Source organism: Oncorhynchus nerka, linkage group LG24 (genome assembly GCF_034236695.1).
Source record: "Oncorhynchus nerka isolate Pitt River linkage group LG24, Oner_Uvic_2.0, whole genome shotgun sequence".
Classification (NCBI taxonomy): domain Eukaryota; kingdom Metazoa; phylum Chordata; class Actinopteri; order Salmoniformes; family Salmonidae; genus Oncorhynchus; species Oncorhynchus nerka.
In genome coordinates, this window is record NC_088419.1 from 70,725,530 (window position 1) to 70,748,638 (window position 23,109).

General features: G+C 43.9%; 1 protein-coding gene across 5 annotated transcripts in view; it reads right to left on the minus strand.

Moving 5' to 3' along the window:
- Positions 1–3,287: 3,287 nt before the first annotated feature.
- The window catches only part of LOC115108531 (E3 ubiquitin-protein ligase LNX-like), an 86,423-nt gene continuing 66,601 nt past the window's right edge, over positions 3,288–23,109 (minus strand). For all 5 annotated transcript variants that reach the window (XM_029632994.2, XM_029632993.2, XM_029632992.2 and 2 more), the window contains 5 exons: positions 21,824–21,958; positions 12,283–12,460; positions 10,722–10,980; positions 4,548–4,706; positions 3,288–4,313 (listed from right to left, as the gene is read on the minus strand). In XM_029632994.2, coding sequence (XP_029488854.2) covers positions 4,178–4,313; positions 4,548–4,706; positions 10,722–10,980; positions 12,283–12,460; positions 21,824–21,958 — 867 coding nt within the window. In that variant the 3' untranslated portion in view covers positions 3,288–4,177. The remainder of the gene's footprint in view (positions 4,314–4,547; positions 4,707–10,721; positions 10,981–12,282; positions 12,461–21,823; positions 21,959–23,109) is intronic.

Here is a 23,109-nt window from a genome sequence, read left to right on the forward strand (position 1 = left end):
AGTGATAGGCTGTTTTAAAACTCATTGATATTCCAGTGATAGGCTGTTTTAAAACTCATTGATATTCCAGTGATAGGCTGTTTTAAAACTCATTGATATTCCAGTGATAGGCTGTTTTAAAACTCATTGATATTCCAGTGATAGGCTGTTTTAAAACATTGATATTCCAGTGATAGGCTGTTTTAAAACTCATTGATATTCCAGTGATAGGCTGTTTTAAAACTCATTGATATTCCAGTGATAGGCTGTTTTAAAACTCATTGATATTCCAGTGGCTGTTTTAGGCTGTTTTAAAACTCATTGATATTCCAGTGATAGGCTGTTTTAAAACTCATTGATATTCCAGTGATAGGCTGTTTTAAAACTCATTGATATTCCAGTGATAGGCTGTTTTAAAACTCATTGATATTCCAGTGATAGGCTGTTTTAAAACTCATTGATATTCCAGTGATAGGCTGTGATAGGCTGTTTTAAAACTCATTGATATTCCAGTGATAGGCTGTTTTAAAACTCATTGATATTCCAGTGATAGGCTGTTTTAAAACTCATTGATATTCCAGTGATAGGCTGTTTTAAAACTCATTGATATTCCAGTGATAGGCTGTTTTAAAACTCATTGATATTCCAGTGATAGGCTGTTTTAAAACTCATTGATATTCCAGTGATAGGCTGTTTTAAAACTCATTGATATTCCAGTGATAGGCTGTTTTAAAACTCATTGATATTCCAGTGATAGGCTGTTTTAAAACTCTGCAGCTGCAATAAAAAAAAACAGAATCTTTAAAATAACAAAACAAGGTGACCCCCGAAAGCCAGATGGAGATGGGTAAATTAGATGCGCATTCTGTCTTTATATTAGCAAATGTAGACCTACCTGTCACAAGAGAAAAGTTACCATGATGAGATGATCGTTCTACATGCATTGTGAACTACACTCAATACTGAGATGGGCTGTCTGTCCCCTCCCTGAGTGTTGATTCATCATGCAGAGGCCCTAGACAAGCCAGCTTTAGCCATTGCACATCATTTAACAGTTCCATTTCATGCCATGCTGTTCATATAAATACTTTATTATAATTGACTGGTTTCTCTCAGTTATTTATCCCGGGAAAAGGGAGTGGTTTTAGGCAGTAAATCTCGGGAAACCTGGTTCCCGCCATTCAACCATAATGTGCACGCCCTTCATTCTATCTATTTTCAGTATGAACATTTTAGTAGTGAATGACATTTTCTGTGTGTATGTTGCTAGCAGAGTAGAAGCTTATCCCTTCTGGTGTATGTAGAGGTGTCAGTGGCATGTGTTCTGGTTACATACTGCTCTTTAAAGGGCTCTGCTTAGCACCACTGATACCCTCTGAGTTCCCTCCTGACTGGAACAGCCCTCTCTGGGCACCAGCCTCTGGTGTTTGGGAGTTAGCACCTAGGCTTACACTCTGGCTAATGCAACACAGAACAGTCCCACTCAACCCTCCCAAAGACACCCTCACACATTCAGACTCACTGACACATCCCTCCTTCAACCTCCCTCTCTGTCTCTTCTGGTCGGTGCAGGCAGCCCGAGCAGCTGGCTGGCCATTTGGTGAACACTTGTCCTCTGAATGTGATCTCATCGCATCCCTGTAGCTCAGTATGGAGGGGCTTGTCATCTCTCCAGCTGGCAGGGCATCACTCACACACACACACACACACACACACACACACACACACACACACACACACACACACACACACACACACACACAGGGATTGTATTAGTGTCCTGGGTGTTATTAACGGTAACCAATATGTAAGTGACACAAACATTCTCTTTCTGTGTTAATAGTGTTAATAGAGACATTCTTGATCCCCAGGCTTAGAGGAACACGTAGCTCATTCTCTCGCCTACACTTACAATGTTTTCCTGTATGAAACCTGCACTAGGAAACGAACACTTCTTCATTCAGTGACAGTGACTCTGTGTGAAGTGGGTATAAGTGTGTTAATGCTAACAACTGTGGAAGACTGCAAACAGGCCCTCAGGTCTGCACTCCCGCTGCTAAGAGAACTCCCAGTGCCCAAATATTTAATGAGTCCTTCAACTCCACTGCTCTCTCTTCTCTTTTCTCTCTCTCTATGCTTTGGCAAGGGTGTTTTGCACGTTCCAATTGGATGAGCTGTCTATGTCAGATGGCTTTTGAGCACCATATGTGTCTATTTGTAAAGTTAATGCACATGTGTATTCTCTCTACTTAGAGAAACTGACACTTTAAGAGACTGGAGGTGCACGTCTGTTTCAGTTTCTGTCACGTACATGTGCGTACATGTGCGCGTACATGTGTGACAAAGAGAGTGCTGGGGGGGGATTAGTGAATGATGGTGTGAAAGAGTGTGGCCCTGTGGGACCAGGAGTCCTCCAGTAAATAATGGAGCTGTTTGTTGAGCCGAGAGGGGGGGGGAGGGGGATGCTTTCATCTAAAGGTCACAGGAGGACAGAGGTGGGCTTTGTGTTCACCACAGGATGCTATTAAACTAAAGCCAAACAGAGAGCCTTGTGGGTAAAGGTGCTGCTATCATCTGGTCCCCTGGGCAGAGAATATGGGACAATAGAATGTTACCTGGCTTATCGCGATGCTTCTGCCACTCTCTAGTTTCCATTGTCCAACAAGAAGACTGTTTCAGTGGTGTCCAGTGAGGAAGCAGTGTTTGTGGTTATTGACCAGTGAGTTGTTGTTGCAGTGAGGAGAAGTGGCACCGGTACAGGGACTACGGGGAGATGAGACACTGAGAGAAGAGAGACAGAGACAAAGAGGCGAGACATGCAGTCTCATGCAGGTACAACACACACACTCCTACACACATTGTTGAGGTAGACAGTGTAAGCAACCAGTGATTGTCTGTGTCTGTTAACAGTAGCAGCAGGAGAAGACATGAGAGTAAGGAGGGGGAAAGCCAACCTATCTGAGCCCACAGTGACTCTCACCAGCCAATAGGAGGCCCCGGTGTGACCTTCATGCATTCTGTTTAACCTCTCAGAGACTGGACGGCTTCTCTTGATATTAATATGTTTTAATTTACTTTGAAGGTGAAAAACCAAATAATTGGTTTACGTTGAATACAACCTGTATATTTTGTCTCACCTGAGAGAGGTGTTTGTTTTGTTGCATTTAAGGGATAGGTTTGGATAAAGGAGCTGACTGGACCTCAGCTGAATAGTTAGAATTTCAGTGAGCTGTGCTAAATAATATCTTATCCCAGGTAATTTAACACGAACCCAAACCACAACCCTTGCCAAAGCTCTCAGACAAGTGTCCTTTTCCAATGACTTTATTGATTATTTTACCAAAAGGTACCATCAGATATACTACGCAGGCCGAAGCATGTGATAGAACTGCGTTAAATGGCCCTAGACCAGACACATCCACGGAAACACACAGAAACCAAGTCAGGTTTTTTTTTTCTTTTCAAAAGTAGGAAAATCAGTAAGGCCTCCACGATGTCACCTTCATATTACTTTTAACAGATTATGAACACAATTTTACTTAATTTTTTTTACTATACTTTTTCCAGTGTTTTGATAATTTATCAACAGCTTCTGAAAACATCTCAACACAAACGGCTACTTGGCAATGTGTCTCCAGTCCAACAGATGAAGATGATGACCACTGTTAATACAAACGTAATAAAGCCTATATTGAAAGGCCATCAAACAATCATTGAAAGAAATAGAAACATAGTACAATTGCTTGAATCAGTATTTTTTAAGATAGCCAACATTTACAATAAAGAAATGTGAGTCCAATGAAATGCATACTCTAACATAGAACCAATGGAATTGGCAACTTGTGTCCCCTCCCAACCACCCACCCCCCTCATTGGATGCGTTGTCATCGAACAAGCCTCTGCTCCAATCAGATTGCTCCGAACATCCCAGGGGTAGGGCCACAGATCCAGCTCCGCCCAGCTCAGTGTCTCTGGGGAGTTTGGTCAAATTCCAGTCACATGGATGGTTGGCCTCCTCTGAACTCCTGGCAAAGTCTCAGCTGTCCATCAGGAGTCAGGGTTCTTAAGGTCCGCCTTCCATAGCTACATCACTAGTGAAAGCCCATCCCATACGGTAGGGCTCAGTGTTGTAATCCAGTTAAAAGCTCTGCCCACATTCCTGGGTCAGTGTTGGCCCCTCCCTGTGGCTGCAGCGGGGCTACAGCAGGCTTCCAGGCCAGGACACGATGGTCAGGGTGATTCTGCCCCGCAGCTCCTTCAGCAGACGCACCAGGGCTGTGTGGGTCATCCCCCAAGTACTCTTGCCATTCACCTCCAGAAGAATGTCCCCACATCTACACACAGAAATGGGGGGGGGGGTTAATGCAGGGATTGACAACCATAGAGATGGACTCAGTATAGTAAAGGAGTCCCATATAGTAATGCTAGCAGTGTGTAAATACAAGACTACTGTAACGACAAGGTAAATACTGGACATAATTTGTCACAGAAAAATAGAAGATTCAGCAAACGTGCAGTGATATAGGTCCTCTGGCCAGTGTGTGAGATATAGGTTTAGTAGTCTGTACCGTATCCTGCCGTCGTTGTAGGCTGGTGTGCCCTCCACGATGGAACGGATGAAGAAGGACTGATTGCAGTTGACCTCCTCCTGCCCCCCCACGATGCTGAAGCCCAGGCTGCCTGAGGTGCTCCGGCGCAGCACAATGTCTTTGCAGCAGTACAGGTGCCTGCAAGGGACAAACAGGGGGATTAGGGAATCTCTAGACTGCTGCCAGCATTCAAATGTGTGCCCATCCTGTACTGTGTGCACATATGCAGCAGTGAGATTGCATATGTTCAGCAGTGAGATTGCAGAGTCCCGTGGCAGTCTGTCGTAAAAAAAACAACGGCTTAGCTGTCATTCAATGAGAATGGAGACATGGCTTTCCCTCCCAGGTGAGGCAGAGCTGTGAAAATACAGTGCCCGGGGGGTGAGTGAAAATGACATTCAAATCCTGTTGGAACTGTTGCCCATTTGGACTGAATTCCCATGGTGAATCTCTAGTTGGTTTTCTAATCCATTTCCCATGGTGAATCACTAGTTGGTTTTCTAATCCATTTCCCATGGTGAATCACTAGTTGGTTTTCTAATCCATTTCCCATGGTGAATCACTAGTTGGTTTTCTAATCCATTTCCCATGGTGAATCACTAGTTGGTTTTCTAATCCATTTCCCATGGTGAATCACTAGTTGGTTTTCTAATCCATTTCCCATGGTGAATCACTAGTTGGTTTTCTAATCCATTTCCCATGGTGAATCACTAGTTGGTTTTCTAATCCATTTCCCATGGTGAATCACTAGTTGGTTTTCTAATCCATTTCCCATGGTGAATCACTAGTTGGTTTTCTAATCCATTTCCCATGGTGAATCACTAGTTGGTTTTCACTTTTCTAATCAATTTTGCCGGTTGGGGAGAAATTGAGTTTCTACTTTACTCCAGTAGTTAAAAAATAAACTACAGTAAGCGCAGGTTTTTATACCAGCAGTGGCAGATCTGTAGAGAAATGGACATACCCAGGGATGCAAACTAAGAATAAAAGTTTTGAGGGGGGCCTTTGGATCACTACTGGCTGTAAACGAGTGATGCGCGTTTGTAAGCAAACGAATGATGCATGTTTGGTTGAACAAGTGATGCACGTTTGGAACAATACTGGTTGTATCCAAGGCTCAGCCAATCGTTCACTTAACAACAGAATGCAACACGCAACTGAAGAAAGAAGAGACAACCAATTTGCTAATTACAGAATCTGCATAAGCTCTGGAAAGACAGCAGAGAGTGTAAAGGCAGTTTGCCAGTTACAGCAGTGCATCCCTGAACCATAACGAAGAGGTAGGTGAGAAGCCTGACCACGGAGACAGATGAGAAGGTGATGAAGTGTGCCTCATGAGCTGTAACCGAAAAACCACTGGCATTTGAAAAGTTTAAGGTGAGGGAGAAAGTGTGGTGGAACAATTATTGTTACAATTGTTAAGTATCTTGCTATACTGGCTGGATCAAATTCTCTGTTAGCTAGCCAGAGAAATGTTGAGCAACATTAGCCAACATAGCTGATCAAATAATTTAGTTTATTGTTTGAAAATTAGCTGGCTAATAAAGGCAGACAGCTAGCTAGCTAACGTTACAACATCAGATGAGCTAACGTTAGTAACCTAACCAATACGCTATAGTATTAACTGGTATACAACTCCTGGCTGCTCCTAAAGTTAGTTGCTTACTGGACCCTGGCAATCTGTGTGAAATGTTAACTAGTTCACTAGCAAACAAACAAACTACTATCTGTGAACTAATGTTTTCCCTCTACAGTATGTGGTTCATTTTCAGAATGAGAGAATTTAGTGAAAATTAGGTGTTGCTTGTTAAACAAGTAGATTAAGTGATCAAGTGTAGCTGGAGCTGGGATGCCAATAGAGGTGAAAGAAACACCACACACTTTCCCTCTTTTAACAGTGGATCAAAAGGGGTATTCCAGGTGTACTCTCTGCCTGAAAGAGATCAATTATGCCAAAAAAAGGTATCATGCTCTGCTGGCACATTGTAGAACAGATGTCCACAGGCAGAACGTGAACAATGTAATAACGTGCAGTGTTGTCCAAAGATATTGCTTTTGTTGTGTTGAACTTGACATTAACACATGTGAGTGAGGGAGGATTATTACATGTTTTACTCAGTGAACGTTATCTTTGCACGCATGTAATGTAGCCTTGTGCACTTGATCAATGTCTATAGTGGCCACTATAAAAGAGCAAAAATAGAATGCCTGTTTGTTTCATTCTATTTCTACTTTTTTTCCCCAAGTGCAATATTTAGATGTGTGTGTGTGTGTGTGTGTGTGGTCACAAGCATTATATTATAAAGGCTGTCATGGCTGACTGCAATATAAGTGTATTGTTTTTTTTCTCAAGACTTGAGTGTCATTTGCAGTAAAGTCTAGGCAACAAATAACATTGGATTGCTTTCCTTACATTCTTTAGCTGTGAGTTAGGCTCACATTAACCACTTTTTATTTTGCACACAGAGATTGATCGTGTAGATCATTTTCTTTGTTGTTTAATTAGTTAAAACCTGCATTTCTCCCTAGCAGGGATTTGTTGCATGTTTCTGTGCAAAAAAAAAGTATCACCTTTTTGGGCACTCACCAGTTTGCATCCCTGGGCATAGCCCTCACTCTGCCAGAATCTGAACTCTATCCAAACAAGAGACATAGAAGGGGTTTAATCCCTCAATTCAACACCTCTGCCACACATCACACCCCAGGAGATGGGAAGACTTGTCTGATGAGCAAATCAACTTTAAAGATGGCAAGGTGAGCTGTTTAAAAGACAATGATGGAGAGTGTCAGTGTGTCCACATGGGGTGGAGAGTGTCAGTGTGTCCACATGGGATGGAGAGTGTCAGTGTGTCCACATGGGATGGAGAGTGTCAGTGTGTCCACATGGGGTGGAGAGTGTCAGAGTGACCACATTCAGTGTGTCCACATGGGATGGAGAGTGTCAGTGTGTCCACATGGGATGGAGAGTGTCAGTGTGTCCACATGGGATGGAGAGTGTCAGTGTGTCCACATGGGGTGGAGAGTGTCAGTGTGTCCACATGGGGTGGAGAGTGTCAGTGTGTCCACATGGGATGGAGAGTGTCAGTGTGTCCACATGGGGTGGAGAGTGTCAGTGTGTCCACATGGGATGGAGAGTGTCAGTGTGTCCACATGGGGTGGAGAGTGTCAGTGTGTCCACATGGGATGGAGAGTGTCAGTGTGTCCACATGGGATGGAGAGTGTCAGTGTGTCCACATGGGGTGGAGAGTGTCAGTGTGTCCACATGGGGTGGAGAGTGTCAGAGTGACCACATTCAGTGTGTCCACATGGGATGGAGAGTGTCAGTGTGTCCACATGGGGTGGAGAGTGTCAGAGTGACCACATTCAGTGTGTCCACATGGGATGGAGAGTGTCAGTGTGTCCACATGGGATGGAGAGTGTCAGAGTGACCACATGGGATGGAGAGTGTCAGTGTGTCCACATGGGGTGGAGAGTGTCAGTGTGTCCACATGGGATGGAGAGTGTCAGTGTGTCCACATGGGATGGAGAGTGTCAGTGTGTCCACATGGGATGGAGAGTGTCAGTGTGTCCACATGGGGTGGAGAGTGTCAGTGTGTCCACATGGGGTGGAGAGTGTCAGTGTGTCCACATGGGATGGAGAGTGTCAGTGTGTCCACATGGGGTGGAGAGTGTCAGTGTGTCCACATGGGATGGAGAGTGTCAGTGTGTCCACATGGGGTGGAGAGTGTCAGTGTGTCCACATGGGATGGAGAGTGTCAGTGTGTCCACATGGGATGGAGAGTGTCAGTGTGTCCACATGGGGTGGAGAGTGTCAGTGTGTCCACATGGGGTGGAGAGTGTCAGAGTGACCACATTCAGTGTGTCCACATGGGATGGAGAGTGTCAGTGTGTCCACATGGGGTGGAGAGTGTCAGAGTGACCACATTCAGTGTGTCCACATGGGATGGAGAGTGTCAGTGTGTCCACATGGGATGGAGAGTGTCAGAGTGACCACATGGGATGGAGAGTGTCAGTGTGTCCACATGGGGTGGAGAGTGTCAGTGTGTCCACATGGGATGGAGAGTGTCAGTGTGTCCACATGGGATGGAGAGTGTCAGAGTGACCACATGGGATGGAGAGTGTCAGAGTGGCCACATGGGATGGAGCGTGTCAGAGTGACCACATGGGATGGAGAGTGTCAGTGTGTCCACATGGGATGGAGCGTGTCAGAGTGACCACATGGGATGGAGAGTGTCAGAGTGACCACATGGGATGGAGAGTGTCAGAGTGTCCACATGGGATGGAGAGTGTCAGAGTGACCACATTCAGTGTGTCCACATGGGATGGAGAGTGTCAGTGTGTCCACATGGGATGGAGAGTGTCAGAGTGACCACATGGGATGGAGCGTGTCAGAGTGACCACATGGGATGGAGAGTGTCAGTGTGTCCACATGGGATGGAGAGTGTCAGAGTGACCACATGGGATGGAGAGTGTCAGTGTGTCCACATGGGGTGGAGAGTGTCAGTGTGTCCACATGGGATGGAGAGTGTCAGTGTGTCCACATGGGATGGAGAGTGTCAGAGTGACCACATGGGATGGAGAGTGTCAGAGTGGCCACATGGGATGGAGCGTGTCAGAGTGACCACATGGGATGGAGAGTGTCAGTGTGTCCACATGGGATGGAGCGTGTCAGAGTGACCACATGGGATGGAGAGTGTCAGAGTGACCACATGGGATGGAGAGTGTCAGAGTGTCCACATGGGATGGAGAGTGTCAGAGTGACCACATTCAGTGTGTCCACATGGGATGGAGAGTGTCAGTGTGTCCACATGGGATGGAGAGTGTCAGTGTGACCACATGGGATGGAGAGTGTCAGTGTGTCCACATGGGATGGAGAGTGTCAGTGTGACCACATGGGATGGAGCGTGTCAGAGTGACCACATGGGATGGAGAGTGTCAGAGTGACCACATGGGATGGAGAGTGTCAGAGTGACCACATGGGATGGAGAGTGTCAGTGTGTCCACATGGGATGGAGAGTGTCAGTGTGACCACATGGGATGGAGAGTGTCAGAGTGACCACATGGGATGGAGAGTGTCAGTGTGTCCACATGGGATGGAGAGTGTCAGTGTGTCCACATGGGATGGAGAGTGTCAGTGTGTCCGCATGGGATGGAGAGTGTCAGAGTGACCACTTTCTGAGACTGGGATGTGAGGAAGAGGATGAGCAAGAGACTGAAGGCCATGGCGAGAAGGCCAGACGCTGTATACACTAGTGTCTATTCATCATCATAAACTGGGTGGTTCGAGCTCTGAATGATGATTGGCTGACAGCCGTGGTATATCAGACCGTATACCAAGGGTATGACAAAACATGTATTTTTATTGCTCTAATTACGTTGGTAACCAGTTTATAATAGCAATAAGGCACCTTGGGGTTTGTGGTATATGGCCAATATACCACGGCTAAGGGCTGTATCCAGGCACTCCACGTTGCATCGTGCATAAGAACATCCCTTAGCCGTGGTATATAAAGGCTAATATTGGCTATATACCACACCCCCTCGTGCCTTATTGCTTAATCCTGTCATCACCCTCCTTCTCCCCTTCCCTCTGTCCCATATCGGCCTTGTAATGTAGCCTGTTACCTCTTTAGGTCTCTTTGTACCCTCCCATATCTGTTGGCTAGTGCTTTTCATTAAGGGCCTTCACTCAAGTAGCAAGCCAACACCTAACTATGTTCATCAACTCATTAAGTACATTGTTCTGTCAAAGGGGGCTTAAAAATATGCCAAACAGAGGCTATTGGTGTCTGGGCAACAGTATGGTTAAGACTGCATCCTAAACATTGTGAGTGCAGTGTATATAATTATCATTCCTCCTCTCCCAACTGGCCCGGTCAAACACTGAGCTGGTCAGGGAAGAAGAGACTGAGATTGGAGAAGAGAACATTTGTGCATATAACGTTTTAGTCATTAGGCAGACACTCTTATCCAGAGCGACTTACAGTTAGTAGATTCATCTTAAGATAGCATGGTGAGACCACATATCACAGTCATAGTACATTTGTCCTCAATATAGAAGTTATCAGCAAAGATGGTGCTGGTAGAACAAGATAAGCGCAAGGTTTCTGAGATATAGAATAAGAAGGCTAGCTGAGGGGTACTGCTACTCACCTGGGCAGCTGCAACCATGACACCCACAGTGGGGAGTAGTCATCGGTGTGTGGCAGCTTTGCAAGGTTCTGCTTGGTGCTGTCGGTGGGCGAGTGTGAGAGGCAGGGTGGCGAGGGGAACTCTGGCTGGCTCTCCTCCGGAGGCCTCATCTCCAGGACCTTGAGCACCACGGGGGAGGTGGTGTTCTTCAGGTTGGCCACAGCCTCGCCCCGCGTCACCCCCGTCAGGTCCAGCCCGTTAACGTTCAGCAGGATGTCACCTGCAGGCAGAGTGGAGGACAGAACACAGCGCCACTCAGCACAGTGTTGTTCCCAGGGACAAGGACTCGTCTCGTCTGCCTATTGAATATTCAATCTTCTCTCACAGGAACACAAAGCAGTGGGACCAAATAACTTCCAGATAATCAAAGTGGGCTTAGACAGAGCTGGACACATAGCACTGCACCGCAGCACACTGCACACCGCAGCACACTGCACCGCAGCACACTGCACAGCCAGCTGCTATCTGGAGTGGAGGCTCGCTCAAAGGACAACATCCACCCCCGTTGATTAGGATGCACTATGCAAATTCACACACACGCTAGGGTACAATCTGGTTCATTATTATGTAAACAGCTGTGTACACAAACATATGCATGTTACTGATACACACAGGAATGCACAGGAATACACACTCAGAATTATGCTTTTGATAAAGGCTAGGGGAATAACACTAAATATCATACACATCGTCACTCTGCACTCTCTCTCTTTCTCTCTCACACACACACAGAGATGTAGAGTATTGTGTATTCAGAAGAACAGACAGGTGGTACACCCTGGTCTGGTCTCTCTGTACTGTGGTTATCTGAGGCGGATCCCTAGGATGAGTAGTTCTGGGTTTAAATGCCTCCACTGCCCTTTGATGTCTGGCCCGGCACAGAGAGCTCCCTCAGATGTTCTGACATCCCACACCCAGACACCCAAACACACACACACCTATACTCTCACACACTGCAGTATATAGCCGTAACAGGCCTGCCACAAATGTGTCCAATCATTTTGGGAGTCTGTTTGTGTTTGGTCTATTTCAGAGTTGACTGATTTTGTATAATGAGCTGATAAAATGCAGCATGTCATTTCCTCTGGAACCTTCTTAACTAAATCTGAGTGTGGTGTGTGTGTGTGTGTGTTATACTTAATTTGGCGAGCCCTGAACAGTAACCATCCCTGCGTTTCCTGTTGAATAAATACGCTTGGTAATGAAACAGGAATTTGAGTGTTTCTTCTCAATCACCCTGTCTGTTCTACACAAGGGACATGTCACACACATATGACACCTGTCTGCAGTACCAGCTCTGGCATCATGAAGACCAGCAGGGACTGCATGGAACAGAATAACTATCAAAGTCAATATTGGAGCAATTCAGGTAAATATTAGCTAAATTCCCTGCCAGAACATTGGATTTGATTTACTGTATGACTGAGTGAGAGTGAAAGAGAGAGAGACTGTGCCTGAGTGTGTATAATTGTATGAGTGTGTGTGAGACTGTGATGTTTAAGGTTTATCACCAGGCTGGTACCTTTGCGGATGGATCCCTCCTGTCCCACCACTCCGTTGGGATCCACGTTAGTGACGTAGACAGGGAGGTCCCAGCCGCGGGAGGACATGCCACCTGCCACTGTCATCCCCAGGGAGTCATGGGGCTCCTTGGCCAGCGTCACCGTCTTCTCATAACATGCCGGCTTCTCACATGAGTCCTGCAGAGGGGATAAGACAGAGGGGAGGGCTGCAATGTGAGAAATGTTACGGGTTAAACTGTAATAGATGTGTGTTTACAATAGAGTGTTTATCAGTGTTGTTTGTTTGCATCCAGTGTGTTTTCTTGTGTTTTGTGTGAGAATGTGTGTGTGTGAGTGTGTGTATTTTTGTGTCTGTAATTGTATCTCTGTGCCTGTGTTCAAATTAAAGAATTGTACAGTATGGTCCTGTTTTTCTTCCAGTAAAACAAGGATTGCTGACGGCCATGGAATTCCTTCCTAGGCTTGGCTTGGTTTCCCTCCAACAGACACAAACACAGCCATAGAAGCCAACTTCATTAAGACCAATATTAAAACACGATATGAAGCCAACTTCATTAAGGGGGCAGTGTAGTTAAACACATGATTTCTAGTTTGTTTATGATATTTCCACATTTGGATGTCGAAATAACACTGAAATTGTGAAAACAATGATAATGCCTTTTTGTGTAAGAGCTGTTCAACGAGGGGAATAGTTTGTGAAAGTTTGCTAATGTTAGCTTAAGCTTGTGAACATCATTTTCTTTTAAATACAGTTTGTGGCAAACGTTCGCACACATAAGCTAACAGCCCGAAGAGGTAGTGCGCGGTGAACAGAAAATTGACAGGGTTTAAGTAAATGTATATTATTTACATACTGTATGTATTGAATAACTACACGTAATAGACATTATATGAATCATGTATGGTTTTTCTTCATTGCTTCTATTTGTTTTTCACATTGGTTTAGTTTTTCCATCTTATTTGACACTCGGCGAGGCGAGGAGATGCACAACAAGATGCACAACGGACTACTGGTTTGAAAGGTAGTTAGCCGGCTACGCCAACTTGTACAGTAGCCTAGCTACTATCACAAAATCATTATAGCAAGTGTGTCATTACTTAACTAGATACCCAAATGTTAATTTTCTTGTTGATCAAGAATTGGATATCGATGATGGAGAAAAGCCTAGGTGAGGATTAACGTTAGCTACATTATGTTACTTAGCTAGCGTAACAGTTTCCCCTTTCATCTGTGGTTAGGTGTTACACAATATTGTTGTCAAGTTATGAAGACTATTTATCTATATCTGGATTTAACACAGTAGCTATGTATTAGTTAACTCGATCACCTTGAGGCCCCATACGGGGGGGGATATCATGTAACTACATTCACACAATCTAAAGTTAACAATTAAGAGGTTAAATAAATCTGATCCTGTATCAGTGGTTAGGGGAGGCTTGGTTCTTCTCAGGTTTGAACCTGTCCATGCACGTAGCTCTCAGACCAGTCTCTCTGTCCAACACAGACCACTGCATCGTTTGTACTATGCTTTTGCATCTAAGATGTAACTCGGTCTCGCATCTTGCGTGTGTTTTTACTCAGGTATAAGGCTATCCTCGACAGCCATACGAAAACCCGGCCAAGGAGGAGTTCTTGTTTCTTTGTTCACTGACACACATCCCAACACCTCCACCTACATACAAATTCCTTCTTACATCCACAAAAACTGCACACCCAACTCTTACCCTCCTCATACTGACACACACCCCAAAAACTCCACCCACACACAGCCACGAGCACATACAGCACCCAACCTTCACATTCCTCACACTGACATCCACACACAGCAATGAGAACCTAAAAGGTCAACCAAGAAAAGTGTGACCGCAACCATCGAGGCAAAATTTAAGGAAATGCTCAGCCTGCAGACATAGCACCCAGATTCAGCAAGACAGGAACTCTCGCTTGGAAAAGTTTACTCATGCTTTGCAGCGTCTCGCTGAGCAGTGGTTGTGAAAATTGAAGTAAATAGTTTTTGTTGAATGAGAGCAGTAAAAACAGTTTGAGTGAACAGTGATTTTTAACTGAAGTAAATGTTTTTCTCAATGAGCAGTGATTGTTATTGATGCAAATTAGTTTTGGAATAAGCAGTGAGTATGTTTTAAAGTCTAGCAAATACATTTTTTTTAATGTTTCAAAATTGTATATTCGTGTTATTCATGAATACAATATCATTAAAAAAGTATTACATTTTCTCTGTCAGTTATTTTTTTGTTCTCTATGCAAGTTCATTCTGGAATAAAGTTAGTCTATTACATTTATATTTATTTCATCTAAACCATTAAAAGTGCTATTTCTCAAAAAAAATGGACACCAGAACAATTTTCTCCATTGTGCAACAACAATTATTTGATTGTTTAGAGCCCATTTGGTTGTCCCTCTTCTGGGCAGCCTGGTTACGTAGGGCCACTCTGTTATCTGCAGGATTAGGGGCTGGCTCGATGTTACGTGCCTGTGCCACAACATAGTCCTCATCCAAGTCCTCTGTGAAGCCCTCATGGATGAGGGCCATTTTGTGGAGGGCACAGGCACTGGCGAGGATATCTGGAATCTTCTCCAGCAGCAGCATGTCAAGATGTTGGAGCCTCCTCCAAATGCACTTTAAGAGGCCAATGGATCTCTCGATTTGGACTCGGGCGGAGCTGTGGATTGCATTGAATCGCTTGTGATCGTCCACTGGGTGACCATTATCCCTGAATGGGACAATAAGATCCAGGCTTAGGGGATAAGAGGGTGGGCATCTAGGTGACGTCGCTGGTCCTGTTCACCCTGCATCATGCACAGAACAAGCGTTTCCCCGCAATGTTGGCTGTCTCATACAGCTTGCAGCTGGAAGCTGGGCTGGCCTTTTCCGTTAGTGTAGGCATCCCGATGTTCGGAGGGCCCCCTGATGGTAATGTGGGTGCCATCTCTGCACCCAATCACACCAGGGAACCCTCTGATCCCCTGGAAACCAGCCTCCAGAACTGAAAAATGGGTGGGTGTTGGCCACTTGAAGTAGGTGGGCATCAGCTGGTTCTGGCCATCTACTATTTGGAGCAGTTGGCCAACAGCCACAGAGAGGCTAACATACAATCCTCCAGTCGTTCTCCTCTGTATGGAACCAGAGGGATGAGTTCCTCACACAATATCTGAGAAACAGCCAAATTGGATTTTGTCATCTTAGAGTTTTGTCCTGCCTTTGTTCTGTGTGTAAGACAGAGGCAAATAGCAATGATACAATTATGTATTATTCATTATAGGCTACATTGTACTGTAAATGTGAATTATTTCCCCTTTGTGCAACTGTCGATAGATAAGGGGCCATATAAATAATATGCTTAATGTACAGCCTGGTTGGTTGACTGTACACCCCACCCACACAGCTGTCTGGTTGGCCAATTAACTAAGAGTCTGGGATGCATTTGTGCTTATAGATAACGTTAGCTAGCTACATCATTGGGGATTTTTGTGACACAACTTTATGTAGGCTAGTTTAATCAAAACAAAGAGATCATCAACACATGCAAATTAACTGCAAGGTTTCTTGGAACATCATAACATGAGAGCGAAAGGCAAAGTCGTTGTATCGAGGGATGACTTCCTCCACATAACCCTTAACTCTTCCAATCGGATGCTCACTTTTTCTTGTCAATACACACTAAAATAAGTAGCCAGTACGTGACATCAGTACCAGGGTCTAAAGAGTCATCGATTACTGCAGAAGCTACAGCTAAAATCAACATTTTACGTGTTCTATCCATTGTTTTACCAGAAAGAATCTGTTGAAAACAAACATAGTTCGCCGTGAGCGTTCACAATGCACCTCTGTTTGAACAAAAACATTTTTTCTGGAATTTCAGCCTGTTCAGGTGGGATGGAACTTTTGTCCCACATCATGTGACAATGTGATCTGATTATAATAGACCATTGTAACGCTCGTCGTATTGGGTAGACCAAGGCGCAGCGTGATTTGGGTTCATCATAATTTATTTGAATGTGAACCAGCAACAAAAACAATAAAGCGAAACAAACAAACGAACGAACAGCCTTGTAGGGCTCAAAAGCAACAATACAAAAACAAGATCCCACAAACAACAGGTGGGAAAAGGCTGCCTAAATATGATCCCCAATCAGAGACAACGATAGACAGCTGCCTCTGATTGGGAACCATACCAGGCCAACATAGAAATACAAAAACTAGACTACACATAGAAATAATCAACTAGAACACCCCCCAATCACGCCCTGACCTACCCCACCATAGAAATAAAGGCTTTCTATGGTCAGGACATGACAACCATTGACTGACTGTTCATCTGGGTAAGGGGGTGGGTTCTAGACCATCCTATCAGTCGGACCATTTCAAGGGCCAAAGAAGAACAATAACTACTGAGTGTATAAAACATTAGGAAGACCTTCCTAATATTGAGTTGCTCCCCGTTTTCCCTCGGAAAAGCCTCAATTCGCCAGGGCATGGACTCTACAAGGTATTGAAAGCATTCCATGTTGACTCCAATACTTCCCACAGTTGTGTCAAGTTGGCTGGATTTCCTTTGGGTGGTGGACCATTCTTGATACACACAGGGAACTGTTGAGCATGTTCTTGACACACTCAAACTGGTGACTACTACCATACCCCGTTCAAAGGCACTTACATCTTTTATCTTGGCCATTTCCTCTCTGAATGGCACACATACACAATCCATGTCTCAATAGTCTCAATGCTTAAAAATAATTATTTAACCTGTCTCCTCCCCTTTATCTACAGTGATTGAAGTGGATTTAACAGGTAACATCAATAAGGGATCATAGCTTTTACCTGGATTCATCTGGTCAGTCTATGTCATGGAAAGAGCAGGTGTTCCTAATGTTTTTTTTCTTCCATTAAATAAACACAGACAGTGATTTATTAGACATACAGTGATGATTTAAAATAAAATGACAAAGACTGCATGGGGGCTTTAAGACCAATATTACAACACAATATAAAGGTCTGGTTAGATTTAGTCTAAATATGATCTATAGTCCTGCTGAAGGTGGCTTAGCTTATCTCAGAACGATAATACGTTGTTATTGTTGCTACCTGCTATCTCTGCAGGGTTATTTCTATTACAGCCTCATTCTCTCTCAACTAGCTTTGATTCCAAGGACTGTACCTAAAGAATACAGTACCACTCCACTCTGGCGTCACACATTCTCCAGTTTTAACAATGTGTCTGAGAGAATTAACATCTCAAATAGAGAAAGCGAGACGAGAGCTGTGAAGTTGATCATTATCAGAACAACGGAATTCGTCAGCTCCAATAATGAGCTGTAGAAAATCCTGTTTACGTGTGGAGGTGTGTAAATCCTGACTATGTTTTCTTCATGGATAATAGGCTCAGAGAGAGAGAGGCGGCTGCTCTGGGCAAACACACATGGCACTCTGAGAGGAGCGGAACACTTTGGCCCAGTCAGGAATGACACGCTCCTCTTTGATGGAAGAATAGTACGGCTCAGGATCATTTTCACATAAAAGGGAATATTTAACATGAGAAGAAGAGGCAGGAATACAAAGAGCTCTTTCAGTCTGTATCGCTGAAGCATTACAGATTGCGCAATATAAATGTTAAGGTAATTTCCGAATGAGCCGACATATTTCCTGTAAATGCTGTCTCCGCTAATGCAGGAACATTGCCTTTCCATTTCAATCACGCTATAATGCTGAACTTCCGCAACACGGATTGAATAGAGCTCAAAGTCCATGGAGAATAAGAACACCTCCTCCCAGGTGCCCACTGCACTGAAGATAGGAAACACTGTCACCACTGATAAATCCACCATAATTGAGAATTTCAATAAGCATTTTTCTACGGCTGGCCATGCTTTCCACCTGGCTACTCCTACCCCGGTCAACAGCACTGCACCCCCAACAGCAACTCGCCCAAGCCTTCCCCATTTCTCCTTCTCCCAAATCCATTCAGCTGATGTTCTGAAAGAGCTGAAAAATCTGGACCCCTACAAATCAGCTGGGCAAGACAATCTGGACCCTTTCTTTCTAAAATTATCTGCCGAAATTGTTGCCACCCCTATTACTAGCCTGTTCAACCTCTCTTTCATGTCGTCTGAGATTCCCAAAGATTGGAAAGCAGCTGCGGTCATCCCCCTCTTCAAAGGGGGGGACACTCTTGACCCAAACTTCTACAGACCTATATCTATCCTACCATGCCTTTCTAAGGTCTTCGAAAGCCAAGTCAACAAACAGATTACCGACCATTTCGAATCTCACCATACCTTCTCTGCAATCTGGTTTCAGAGCTGGTCATGGGTGCACCTCAGCCACGCTCAAGGTCCTAAACGATATCTTAACCGCCATCGATAGGAAACTACTGTGCAGCCGTATTCATTGATCGGGCCAAAGCTTTCGACTCTGTCAATCACCACATCCTCATCGGCCGACTCGATAGCCTTGGTTTCTCAAATGATTGCCTCGCCTGGTTCACAAACGACTTCTCTGATAGAGTTCAGTGTGTCAAATCGGAGGGTCTGCTGTCCGGACCTCTGGCAGTCTCTATGGGGGTGCCACAGGGTTCAATTCTTGGACCGACTCTATTCTCTGTATACATCAATGAGGTCGCTCTTGCTGCTGGTGAGTCTCTGATCCACCTCTACGCAGACGACACCATTCTGTATACTTCCGGCCCTTCTTTGGACACTGTGTTAACAACCCTCCAGGCAAGCTTCAATGCCATACAACTCTCCTTCCGTGGCCTCCAATTGCTCTTAAATACAAGTAAAACTAAATGCATGCTCTTCAACCGATAGCTACCTGCACCTACCCGCCTGACCAACATCACTACTCTGGACGGCTCTGACTTAGAATACGTGGACAACTACAAATACTTAGGTGTCTGGTTAGACTGTAAACTCTCCTTCCAGACCCATATCAAACATCTCCAATCCAAAGTTAAATCTAGAATTGGCTTCCTATTTCACAACAAAGCATCCTTCACTCATGCTGCCAAACAGACCCTTGTAAAACTGACCATCCTACCAATCCTCGACTTTGGCGATGTCATTTACAAAATAGCCTCCAATACCCTACTCAACAAATTGGATGCAGTGTATCACAGTGCAATCCGTTTTGTCACCAAAGCCCCATATACTACCCACCATTGCGACCTGTACGCTCTCGTTGGCTGGCCCTCGCTTCATACTCATCGCCAAACCCACTGGCTCCATGTCATCTACAAGACCCTGCTAGGTAAAGTCCCCCCTTATCTCAGCTCGCTGGTCACCATAGCATCTCCCACCTGTAGCACACGCTCCAGCAGGTATATCTCTCTAGTCACCCCCAAAACCAATTCTTTCTTTGGCCGCCTCTCTTTCCAGTTCTCTGCTGCCAATGACTGGAACGAACTACAAAAATCTCTGAAACTGGAAACACTTATCTCCCTCACTAGCTTTAAGCACCAACTGTCAGAGCATCTTACAGATTACTGCACCTGTACATAGCCCACCTATAATTTAGCCCAAACAACTACCTCTTTCCCAACTGTATTTAATTAATTAATTCATTTTGCTCCTTTGCACCCCATTATTTTTATTTCTACTTTGCACATTCTTCCATTGCAAAACTACCATTCCAGTGTTTTATTGTGCTATATTGTATTTACTTTGCCACCATGGCCTTTTTTGCCTTTACCTCCCTTCTCACCTCATTTGCTCACATTGTATATAGACTTGTTTATACTGTATTATTGACTGTATGTTTGTTTTACTCCATGTGTAACTCTGTGTCGTTGTATCTGTCGAACTGCTTTGCTTTATCTTGGCCAGGTCGCAATTGTAAATGAGAACTTGTTCTCAACTTGCCTACCTGGTTAAATAAAGGTGAAAAAAAAAACATTTAAAGTCTGGGGTTTTAGTGTGTGTATAACCTTGTCATGACGGTGACCTCTTTGGGTATAGCAAGCCCATCCCCCTCTCCCTGCCTCCCCCTCCTCCTCCTTCAACTAGGTTGCTGTGGTCAGAGAGACGCCATAAATTACTGAGAATTTCCTCATGGACACACAGTATAGAGAGAGTAGAATTTCATGGAGAACAAAGGAAATCCTTCCACTTCACAGAACTTGAGGTATGAACACATTTCATGTTCCGGAGAAAGTATAAAAGATCGGTGAAGAATCCAGCTACGAACTGGTCCGTTTGTCACAACTTGGGGAAGCTCATGGGAGACGGTGTGGCCACATTACCATAACGCTGTTTATATAATAGCCCCAGATATGAGGTTAACATCTAATAGTTTTATAAGATGAATGAATGAGTATGATACTGTTTACACAATTTTACAATGTGATTTTGGACTGTTTAATGAAGGAAAACTCAAAAAGGGAATTGGATTTGAACTAAATCAGAGGACCGATTTGATGTGATTTGATTTGATTTTGATTTGATTTGATTTGACCGCCCCTGAGCCCAGTTAGGGTCAGACATCCTGGGACAGCCCTTTTCTGCCATTCTGAATAAAACCCCCACTCGAGTTTTCCATCAGCAGACCGAGCTTACCTCAATTACAAGATGGCTAAAGGTTGCAGACCATGTTTTTCTCCATTAGGAAGACAAAGGTTGTAGACCATTGCTGAATCTTTTAACCATACCACGTGGTTAAATTCTTAGACTATCGATACCGACAGAATAAGAACAAGTCTTTGATTTTAAGCTAGGAATTCGGTATCATTGAACACGAAGAACGACAACCGCCGAAACATCCATTCTATAACGAATGTCACTCTGAACAATCCCCTCTAGCCACAACCGAGAGAGAGAGGGAGAGAGATGGACAGTTCTACAAAATAAATGAACTTTTCACCAGCGGTCAAGACGGCACACTGAGCGTAAATATATATATTGATTGCAATTGTTCCCGAATGAGTGAGCGTTCATGTGCAAATAATTAGCATTTCAATTGTTATAATTATCACTCTGTAGTGACTTCTTGGTCGACCCTCACTTCCCCTTTTGTCTCCTATCATTTCATGTTACCACATTTACCTTGTTTCATTGTTTGTTTGTTTATGCATTTCTGTGAATTACTTAGTTAGTAATAAATAAATGATTTAAAACATTTGATGTACGGATGACTCATAGTGAGGACTGGGTTCGTGCAGATAACCAACAATTTACGACGTTTGGAATGAGACTAACGTGAGGTAAAGTAAATAATTCATTAATTCGAAGACTAATAATATAGATAAAATATCTGAAAAGTTATTTTAGGAAATGATAACTTTGTAACCTGAATATTTTTCCTTGGTGCCCCGACATCCTAGTTAATTAGTTACGTGATTAATCAGTTAATCGCGTAATAACTAATTACAGAGAATCTTTGATAAAAACTATCAGTCTTCAGTTAATGATAGTAAAGACACGACAACCTCAAGAAAAGCTCTTCAAACAAACCTGTGTCTGTGTTTTTGTGTTTTTTTGTGTGTGTGCCTATGCTTGTGCGTGCGTCATGCATTTTATGCATTGCTAACCAGTAGCGTATGCTCCATGTCCACTGGGGAGTATGGAGGGGGGCCGTCCATGCCCCATGGAGCCTCCTGCAGAATGTCAGGCGTGGGTAAACAGATCTGACGAGACACTATGAAGTGGACCTGCTCCTCACTCGCCTACAGGAGACAAACACACAAACACAACCAAGCTCAGAACCAGACAGACACACATAGCAATTAAAAAAGAATGACAAACTAAAAACAGTCACTTTGTAGAAGAATATCATGGTTGAGCCCCATAAATAAACATTGAATACAGCTTCACTGAAGTTGATCCAGATATCCAAACAAGCACTTAATAAAAACAACTCCACTGCCACATAACTAGACTCAGACACATAAACTATACCAGCTCAAACAGGCCCATCTCGCTCATCCCAGATGCTGTATTGAGGGTAGAGTATGAGCGGCAATTCCATGCTAATGGAACGCTTTGACTAATTTCTTTCACTTTAAAATCAATGCCAAAAAGCATTGATTTCAAAGTTTAAGAAACCATACAACTCCATGCACAAGGACTAATTTTTAACAATTCAGATTAACATTTACAAACATTTATTTCGTGGAAGAACTGTGTAGAAGCAAATTTTGGTAACAGATTTATGGTAAAATCTCCCTTAGGTTTTTATGTGACCACATCTGCAGAAATAATGTGTTGTAAGCTACTGTATGACATGGCACCTTGAGTTTGAAAAAAAAAAATAGTTTTGTTATTTTACGACAGTAAGTGAAGTGGGCTTACACCCAGTTATGGAATTACATCATGAATTGCATTCATTTCTGGTAGATGTTTTCTAAGACCCCGTTTCCATCTGTCTATTCAGAAATCCAAGCCTTTACTTATGCATATTTTGTCAGTTGGAATTGTATGTATCGATGCCCTAATTTCTCCCTTAGCTTTCACTTGACACCCAATTTGATATAATCCTATGAGCTTCACATGTTGGTGCTCATACATAGAAATGCCCTGAGTTAAACCTGTGGACATTTTCCTCCTCCTCCTACCAACCCCCTAAGACAGCTCAAGGGGGTAGAAATCACCCACACAGAGCTTGGCCAGGCAGTAAAATATGTTACACATTTATTACCCCTGAGAGGTTTAACACAAATAATAAACATGTGTGGTGTACAAAACACTCTCACACACATTTCAATTGCACCCTTTTACTTGCTTCAGGAAGCAGCCTGTTTAGTGTCACTCTCACACACATTTCAATTGCACCCTTTTACTTGCTTCAGGAAGCAGCCTGTTTAGTGTCACTCTCACC